We start from the raw sequence: 9510 nt of genomic DNA, 5'->3' as shown, positions 1-9510 counted from the left end.
AACCGTAACATTCAGCCTAAAAATCATAAAAACTATTATTATACTATGTTTCACGCCTCTCACGCCATCTAGTGGCTAAGAGGTTACATAAAACCGTAACGACCAGGCTAAAAACTCTAAACTATATTTCACGCCAGCAATGCCATCTGCAGGCTAAAAGATTAGATAAAACCGTAACGCTAAGCCTAAAAACTATTATATACTATGTTTCACGCCTCCATCGTCATCTAGTGGCTAAGAAATTACATAAAACCGTGATACCCAATCTTAATACCAGTTCCCAGTTTATTATAGAATTAGTCTATAGGTTTATTAGGTATGTATTTAAAAAGTAAAGACACAGATTGAATCAAAACTTTATTTTAAACTTAGAGCAATATGGGCGCATGTGATTTACAGTAACAACAGTTGTCACAAGCGACTAAAACACTTCATATGGCAAATTGTACAGTGCCTCTAGCTGTCACAACAACAATTAATATCCGCGTCGCTAGAAAGAATTGTCGCGGTCAAACTTTGGCTGGTACTCAGTACTACGAAATGAGCTCGAATAAATTATATCATCGTAAAGGACTCTGTGTTCCTAACAACGTGTCAGTTCGTTGGTTCAGGTACCTTATGGTCTTGGAATTATATGCTCTTTTGGAGTAATATTCATTAGTGCAAGAATAAACTTCCTTAAAATTCCGCCACAAGTTTTTTTTACTTGTGGACGGACACAAGTATTTGCTAATAGCTGTCAATCCTTGGAGTTACATACTTCTTTTCTCCAGTCAAGATCCCGCAGTGGATCTGCCTATCGCGTTCCTTGCGCATTGCCTGGGAAAAACAATGGTTGATATATATGTCAATTATTAACAGGCAAAGATACCTTATAGCAAGATTTTTAAAGACGGTTCATTCTTGTACAAACTTAATGTAAAAAGTTCAAAATGGCATTTGAATGTAAATAAGTTATACAATAAATGAAGGTAAGCTACACGCCTGTCCATAACGGTTGCAGTGACACTTAGAGCTTTAAATCGCAAAGATCTGAGGGGCACTGCCACTGTGCCTGTCAACCTGAAACATAAGTTGACAAGCCCATGTGCCTGTAATTTCACCAGCACCCTTACCCTTCAAAACTGGAACATAGTAATGCTGCCACTGCTGCTTGGCGGCAGAAATAGGTAAGGTGGCAGTACTTCCCTGGACGAACTCTTTCACCAGGAGCTCTATTGCTACTAAATCTAATGCTGTATAAAGTCGGTCCTAGGATATGATTTTGTGTATGGCCCAATGTAGTTAATTGACGACCATTTTAGCACAGTTCGAAATTACCAAAATATGTATTTCTTTGATAACTATCATGCTAATAGTCCATTAATTGTCCAATATAGAAAGAAAGAAGGAAATAAAAACATTTATTCATTAAATTGAGTCACTATAACACTTAAATCTAATACTTAACACTAAAACAACAAATGGCTGCGGGATTTTAAGTTAGAGAGTGTGTATAGCGGCGCAAAAGAAGAAAAGGATACGACTCAGCAATATGTCTGTCTCAGGCGAGATAGACGCTGATTTTCAGTCGTTCCTGTTTCAGCGTCGGCTGAGATCTAAGGAAATGGTACATGCTCTGTATATCCTCTGCTTTATGCCACACTACTCATTTACAATACACATGTGCTACATGTATACTATATTATATACAAACTACAAGTAAATATACACAAATATAAATAAGTTAGAAGACAAGAGTTAGGAACATTCGGCATCAGAGCATACGCTGGTTTTCCATCAACAGATTTGTCATTCGTTTTCTAAATGCGGATTTTGAAATTGGCTGTCTAAGTGGAGGAGGCAGATTATTCCTGCATTTAGATGCCTGATACCGGAAGCACCCCTCAAAGGCTCTTGTTTTATGGAATGGCGTTAGCAATAAAAAACTATTAACTCTGCGTGAGTTATAGGAATAAGTACGCCATTTTAACTTGGCATTAGATAAGGTGGACTCTTGTATTTAACAACAGAGTGCATCAATGTAGAAAAATGCAAAAGTTCTTCTAGATTCCATATTCAGAATACCGTGTAGCTTTAGCAAAGGTGTTATGTGACTCTAGGGTGGAATTTTGTAACAGAATCGAATGCACACGTTTTGAACATGTTGTATTATTTTTTTTGAGGCAGAGAGAAGACAGGGACCGAAAACTGTATCCGCATAATTCAATTTTGATAAAATAAGCGATTCACACATTTTGAATCTAATATCTTCACTGAGTAAATGAGGAATTTTATATAGTACCTTGAGTCGAAAGAGACAAGACCTGGCAAGACTCTACATGACTCACAAATCGCAAACCACTGTCCACAGTAACACCTAAATTTTTGGCTTGGTTAACAAATTCTACCGATGATCCAAGAATACCAATCCTAGGATTGTGTAAAAGGATGCTCACAACCTGGTTTTTTGAATCCAGAACCAGAAACTTAGATTTAGTTGGATTCAGAATCAAAGCATTATGATTTGACCATCGGGCAATACTATCAAGATCGGAGTTGATCAGGGACAGTTTTAAATCCTGTGGACTCGTATGAATATAGTTTTGGACATTATCCGCATAAAGATGGCAATTGCAGTATTTCACATTCTTTATGACATCCGCCGAATACAAAACAAAAAGGATAGGTCCTAATATCCTAATATAAGGGTTTTAGGGGACTTTAATTTAATTTAATTTTCCAAAAACATAATTTTTTCCGTGAAATTTATAAGTTACAAGATCACAATACAGTGCTTAATGGTCATGGCGGGAAATTACAATTAAGACTGAGAGATCTTGCCCTTGCTCAGGTTAATACGTTTCAGTTAGCAGCAGTAGAGCTCCTTCTGAAAGAGTTCGTCCAGGGAAGTACTGCCACTTCACCTATTTCTGCCGCCAAGCAATAATGTGAGCATTACTGCGTTCCGGTTTTGAAGGGTAAGGTTGCTGGTAAAATTACAGGCACATAGGACTTGTCAACTAATGTCTCAGAGTGACGGGCGCTGTGGCAGTGCCCCTCATATCTTTGCGATTTAAAGCTCTGAAGGCACTGCAACTGTTATGGACAGGCATGTCGCTTTCCATCAAATGCACGACTTGTTCGTCCCGTCACTTGGTATTATAAAAAAAAACAAAGTTGTGACCCCCTAGTACCGATAGATGAATACAATCCCGCGCTTGAACTGACTATAAAACAGTGACGTGGCTGGGCCTCCGCTATTTTCTCACCATCATCGTACCCCTGAACAACAGGGTACGTGTCTAGATCGGAATTGGCGTAAAGCGGACTATCAAGTGCTTTACGCTGCTTTGTTGCTGACTTGTCTGAAATTCGTCATTTTGATAGGGCTGTTTACTATTTCTATTCAAATATATATATACATTTTTTTTTTTCAATTATTTTATTTGCGATCGACCGCCAAGCCATATATCTTCTGAATCTTTTGAACGGGATTGGGCGTTTTTGGTGGAGCGGCCAGTGCCGCACCTCCCAACTATAGAACATGTCTCGCTTAAGCTTCTTGACCATAGTTGATGGCTCTAGAAGTTCTGCGATTAGTAGGTTCGTTCGGATGGCAGGATAAACGTTCTTTGGCTTGGTTTTGTGTCGGTTGATCTCAACAGCTACCGATAGCACGTTTAGGTAATTATGGATCTCTTCATTCCGAGTGAACCAAGGGGCATTGATAATCGGCCACAGGGTACAATTCTGCACTCGTTGGAGACAAAGTATATACTCTTGCCAGCCACACCTCACATCTGAACACTGTATGTCCAAATGGGTTTTAAGACAGTTTAAGACATTAGAAGTTTGTTGCCTACTGAAAGTGCTTAATTCCTTCCCATGAGCCAACGTAGGTTACGTTATATATTAAAAAAATATATGAATATCGAGTTCTTAGGTTTTCGCGATTGTTACACATAGGAAATGAATATTTAATTATAGTGAAAAAATAGGGTGGTTTGCATTAATATTAGACATAACTGGTTGAAGACTGTACCACCTCAGTCAACCGTGACCATGGGACCTGTAAAGGGCCCGAAACGTCGGTTTGTTTGAAAAAACAAATATACGCGATTAAAATCCGGAAAAATAGTTTCATTTCCTAAATATATGAATGTTATAATCGTTTTATACCAATTTCGATCGTATCATTACAGTTGCGACTGTATCGCATTTGCATCGCGATTCTATCGCTACTGAGTCACGTACGTGTAAAGGTATAAAATTAACGTATCACTGCACACGCGCTATTCAAAGTCGCTGTGTATAATCATTTTAATTATAAGAAGGACAAACCACAGACTAACCATGAACCTGGCAAACTGCTTTGTCATCATTTGGCACTCTTTAAAGTCGTCGATATAGCACCTGCATTTGATGAGGCCGCGGTCCAGCCCGTACGCTTCCAAACAGTCCATCAGCTGCATTTCCTGTAGTAAAACATAGTTAAAATTATCGGTGTGCACGTGGACTAAACCATTTCATATTCATCGTCGAATAGAGCTAATTGCAGGACTAAAAAGCAGTTTACTTATTTTAATGGTGAGAGTCCGATTTAGAAGACCTGTAGACTATAGCGCATGGTCCAAATATCCGATGTGTGATCATTCCCTAAGTGACCTGCATGAAAGAGGGTATACTTACGACTGTAGGCCCGCATCTTAAATAAGACCTCATGGGCAGTAGTTGATTAAGATGTGACTGCACCTGTATAGCGCATCGTTCAAATATCTGGGGGTCTACTGTCGATCTGCGTCCGACATCTGTCCGAAACAATTACTGCCTAATAAGCAATACTTGACCAAATGAAAAGACGCGTGATGCGAATGAAGCTTCATACTTGATACTTGTCTTTTAATTTTGTCGAATATTACTTATTTGACAGTAATTGTTTCGGACGGGTGTCGGACGGAGATCGAGAGTAGACCCCCTGATGTGAGATCATTCCATACGCGAGGTCCGTGTTGCAGGAAATCTAAAGGACTTTAGATAATACACCCTTAAATGAGGGCTCGTCCTCAGTAGTTGGATAAAGATGTATATAAATATACATATACATCTTTATGCATAACTTGGATGAAGATGTATGTAAATAAGTTGGATAACACTACGACTTTACCTGTACAGAGCATCGTCCAAATATCTGATGCGAGATCAATCCCGATGTGACGTCCGTGATGGGCAGCCGTAAAAATGGCGAAAGCGATGACGCCATTTTTGTTAAGAAATGTTTAATAAGAAATCTTAGCTAAAAGTGGATTTGTTCTAAAATTTTTGTTCGTCAAATTGTTTTTTTATGAGTTTGACATATTATTATGACGCACACATTAAAACTCTCTTTGATTGTGACAACAATGTCAGTTACATAAAGTAAAATATTATTGGCGGTAGGTACTCAATGAAAACACGAAGTAAGGGACATATCCACATTGAAGCAAATTAGCTAGTCATTTTTCATTGGCGGCGCGTTTAGTAAGACTTCGCCAGCGCCATCATCATTTCAATCAAAACACGTTCACTGTTGAACATAGGCCTCCCCCAAAGAATGCGACAACGTCCTGTCCTGCGCCGCTTGCATCCAGCGGATTCCCGCTGCCTTCACCAGATCATCAGTCCACCTTGTGGGTGGTCTGCCCACGCTGTCTTCCGGTACGCGGTCGCCACTCGAGAACTCTTCGGGCCCATCGGCCATCTGTTCTGCGAGCAATGTGCCCTGACCATTGCCACTTAAGTTTTACAATTCTTAGGGCTATATCGGTTACTCTGTTTCCTTTGCGGATATCCTCATTACCGATTTGGTCTCGCAACGAAACTCCGAGCATTACCCTTTCCTTTGAGTGACCTTGAGTCTTCTTGAGATTGAGGCTTCATAGGCCCATAGTGAGCGACCACGTCTCAGTGACCAAGTCATCATTGGCAACACACATTGGTCGAAGGCTTTTGTTCGCCAGCGTCAAGTTTGTAAAAATAAAATTATGGAGTGTCAAAAAATGTCAAGTTGTCCAGGTGCCATGGACACACACATAGACACGAAAGAGACGAATGTAGGACACGCAAATATTTCTCCTGGCCCAGGAATCGAACCAGAGACCTCTGCGTGACAGTCCGGCATGGTAACCGTTCGGACACGGAGGCAGTTAAAGTAAACTAAAGACTGACAAGATTAACCTTCAACTTGTAGATTTTACGAGTAGGTAATGTGAAAATTTCAGTTCCAGTTTTACATTGGCAAGAGTGCTCATAAAATTACAGTGACATGGGACTTGTCAACTTATGTCTCAGGGTGACGGGCGCAGTGGCAGTGCCATTTGCGATTTAAAGCTCTTGCGTGGCTCTGGAACTGCTGTAACTGGGAATCATAAAAAAAAAGAAAAATCAATATTTCATATAATTAACTTTATTACATACACTTATTACAGATTGCTAATATATTATTTTTTTACTTTACAAAGTAGTGATTAATGATCAAAAACTGTCAATCCTTGGAGTTACGAATTTTTCATCGCCCTTAAGTTTACCTTCAGCTATTTGTCGATCCCTTTCCGCGCGCATTGCCTGTAAGGAGGAATTAGAAATGGAGATGACATGAAATAAGTACATTGGAAATGAATAATATACTTTTTTTAAACCAATAAATACATGTAACTTTAAGTTTAAACAGTTAATTTGTAAGTAGTCCATTACTTTTATTTTTTTTAATACTCCTATGTATAAACGCATGCCATGGCAACTTGTAAATGAAACAACACAAAAACTCGAGCCACAATATCTATTGTTTTGACCGCTTGTTTGTTTGTTTTTTAACTTGTCCTAAATAAATAAATAAATATTACATAAAAAAAAAACCTAAATCCTGTACATTTGTTTTAAAAAAATTCAGACTCTTTACATGTAGGTCACGGCTGACTGAGATGGTAAAGTCATCTTCCAGTTATATCTAAAATTAATTAACATAAATCAAACTATTCCGAATTAGATACAGTTGACTTGAGTATTAAGAATGTTTAGGAAATGAAACTATTTTTCCGGATTTAAATCGCGCATATTTGTTTTTACAAACAAACAAATATACAATATATTTAAATATATAATATATTTGTTTGTTTGTAAAAACAAATATACATGATTTAAAGCCGGAAAAATCGTTTCATTTCCTATGTGTAACAATTGCGAAAACCTAAGAACTCAATATTAAGAATGTTCTAAGAAATATATGTGTAAATACTACATAATAAACATTATATAGATCTATGTGAAACATGTTTTTGCCCATATTTACATTTTATGTTAAAATGGTATATTATGACATCATCGTTCTCAGTAAATAAAAATTAATAATTAAAATTATGAAATTTTTTTAACTACAACATTAAATTTTTATACAAAGTGCAAAACAGACAGCCTCTTTTAATGGCCTGGTGTTTAGTACACACTTCACTTGCCAGTCTGAAGCAGCAAGCGAATAGTCATAGGTGAAGCCTGAAAATCAGCAATGCCGAGTCTTCATCCTTTTTGTCTACACTACTGTTCTTTGGTTTTAATTGTTTGCTTATACTTGCATATGTTTCATAGATAAATAAATGCCATTTTATAATTTATTTATTATTAGTAAGGAGCATAGCGCTAATACATAGTAGTTTGAAGTAGGTACCTACCATAAATCGTTTGAATTGCAAAGTGTTCGTTTGGCATTCATGGAAATCGGCGAAAAGTCTCTCGCATTTGACTCTTCCCCGTTCCAGGCCGTACACCTCAAGGCAGTCCATGTAGCGCATCTCTTCTTTTTGGCATTTGCCAAACGTCTGATGAGATATCAGACAAGCGGTGATATCGGTAAACGGGGACCGGAAAAACGGAGACAGCGACATTTTACCCTAAAACACAATAATAAAAACGAATAAACAGATCAGTTTATTAGGTTAGAAAATTACGTAAACATTTATGTTTATATTTTTAATTGCGTGCTGATCTTATCATAATAAATCTTACGTCATCTATATTTAATAAAATGTCAAAAGACTATGTGAACTTACCCTTATACCCTTAAATTTATTCGAAATCAATTTTTTCTGTTTTCAATGTCGAAAAATTGTCGATTACAACGACTGACAGTGACAGACAGATAGTTCTAGTGTTTCCATTTCCGAGCAAGACTTCCTGTTTACTGTTGGCGTAGAGACTGTTGGGGAATTTTTCGAAATAATTTCAAATAGTGGAAATTTGTCCGGAAAAATACCAGAAAATTTGAAAAATTTGTAAAAATTGGAAAAATATAATTTGGAAGGCTCATATACGTTCTACGTTTAGAAATATCTTTTGAAGTTTTATTAGCGTAAATTATTATAAAATAAACTTGTATAGCTAAAAACTACATAAAGAAAAACGTGCTTTAAAATGATTTCACAACAGCGAAAAAACCTCCAACAACCACGCTACCACCACTTGTTGTTGGCCCAACGCCAAATCTAGAAAAATAAACGAAAAATATCCGGAAAAATATTTAGTTTAGGAAATGAAACTATTTTTCCGGATTTAAATTGCGTATATCTACTTTTACAAGCAAACCGACGTTTCGGGCCCTTTACAGATCCCATGGTCACGGTTAATCCGGAAAAATAGTTTCATTTCCTATGTGTTGTTACAAATCGTGAAAACCTAAGAACTCGAAATATTTAATTTTCTGAAACTATGATTTTTTCAAAATGGAATTTTGTCCATGACCGACTATTCATGAACACTATCCCTGCTAGTAATTTTAGATTAATTTGCATGCTATATTGTTCGACATTTTTTCGTCATACAGATCAAGAGATACTGCTAATAGTGATTTCGGAGTTAGGCTATATAGTTTCTACAGTTTTGTTATATTCTATAGTCTTCTAGTTTCTAATTAATGTAATTTTAAACTCGACGATGTATCTTAAGCAGTGGGGTCGCCCCTGTTGCTTGCACAAGCTACAAACTACGTATGTCCCTCGTTATACTTTAACGAAATTAGAGTGGAATTTTAAATATAAACATTATAGAAATTAACTGCATTTTTCTAACAGCTCCTCTCAAGTATAATATTATACGACTTATTCTAGATCATATGTGCACTTGTGCGGTAAGTTGATCTCCTTGCAATGAAACCTACTTATTTATTATACGTATGTTTGCGGTACGGTTTGCGTCTGTTCTGTTCTATTTGTACATTCTTATAATGTACAAAATAGAGTAGAGAGTAGCGATGGGCGAATGTTATTAACAAAAAAATATCGAACAAATCGGTAGTTGCACTATCCTATATTCGATTTTAAATTTAGTCGTCATTACTGAAAATAATCGAATATAGTTATTATACTAGTTTAGTAATTACTAATTAAATTTCAAAAAAGGTCCTCTGTACTATAGTACGGAATGTTAAAAATCGATCCTATTACTAATTTAATAACAATTAATCCTATTATTGTTACGATATTTGATGAACAATCAAATATTAGT

General features: G+C 36.8%; 2 protein-coding genes across 3 annotated transcripts; both read right to left on the bottom strand.

Annotated features, from left to right (window-relative positions):
* Positions 1-383: 383 nt before the first annotated feature.
* On the bottom strand, positions 384-5342 carry LOC113231094 (NADH dehydrogenase [ubiquinone] iron-sulfur protein 5-like). 2 transcript variants are annotated; one of them, XM_026465267.1, is made up of 4 exons: positions 5147-5342; positions 4672-4734; positions 4335-4457; positions 384-819 (listed from the first exon to the last, which is right to left on the bottom strand). In XM_026465267.1, exons 1-4 carry the CDS (start codon positions 5240-5242, stop codon positions 730-732), a joined length of 372 nt encoding a protein of 123 aa, XP_026321052.1. In that variant the 5' UTR covers positions 5243-5342; the 3' UTR covers positions 384-729. The 2 variants fall into 2 exon arrangements, with proteins under 2 accessions (XP_026321052.1, XP_026321053.1); XM_026465268.1 differs by lacking the exon at positions 4672-4734.
* A 1085-nt stretch (positions 5343-6427) lies between these two features.
* Positions 6428-7901, bottom strand: LOC113231101. Its single transcript, XM_026465274.1, has 2 exons — positions 7683-7901; positions 6428-6582 (listed from the first exon to the last, which is right to left on the bottom strand). Exons 1-2 carry the CDS (start codon positions 7893-7895, stop codon positions 6493-6495), a joined length of 303 nt encoding a protein of 100 aa, XP_026321059.1. The 5' UTR covers positions 7896-7901; the 3' UTR covers positions 6428-6492.
* Between the last annotated feature and the right edge of the window lie 1609 nt (positions 7902-9510).

The sequence above is a fragment of the Hyposmocoma kahamanoa genome, unplaced genomic scaffold (genome assembly GCF_003589595.1).
Source record: "Hyposmocoma kahamanoa isolate Upper Pololo Valley unplaced genomic scaffold, ASM358959v1 64, whole genome shotgun sequence".
Lineage (NCBI taxonomy): Eukaryota > Metazoa > Arthropoda > Insecta > Lepidoptera > Cosmopterigidae > Hyposmocoma > Hyposmocoma kahamanoa.
Note: the sequence above shows the minus strand (reverse complement) of the source record. Positions and strands in the feature narration are given on the sequence as shown.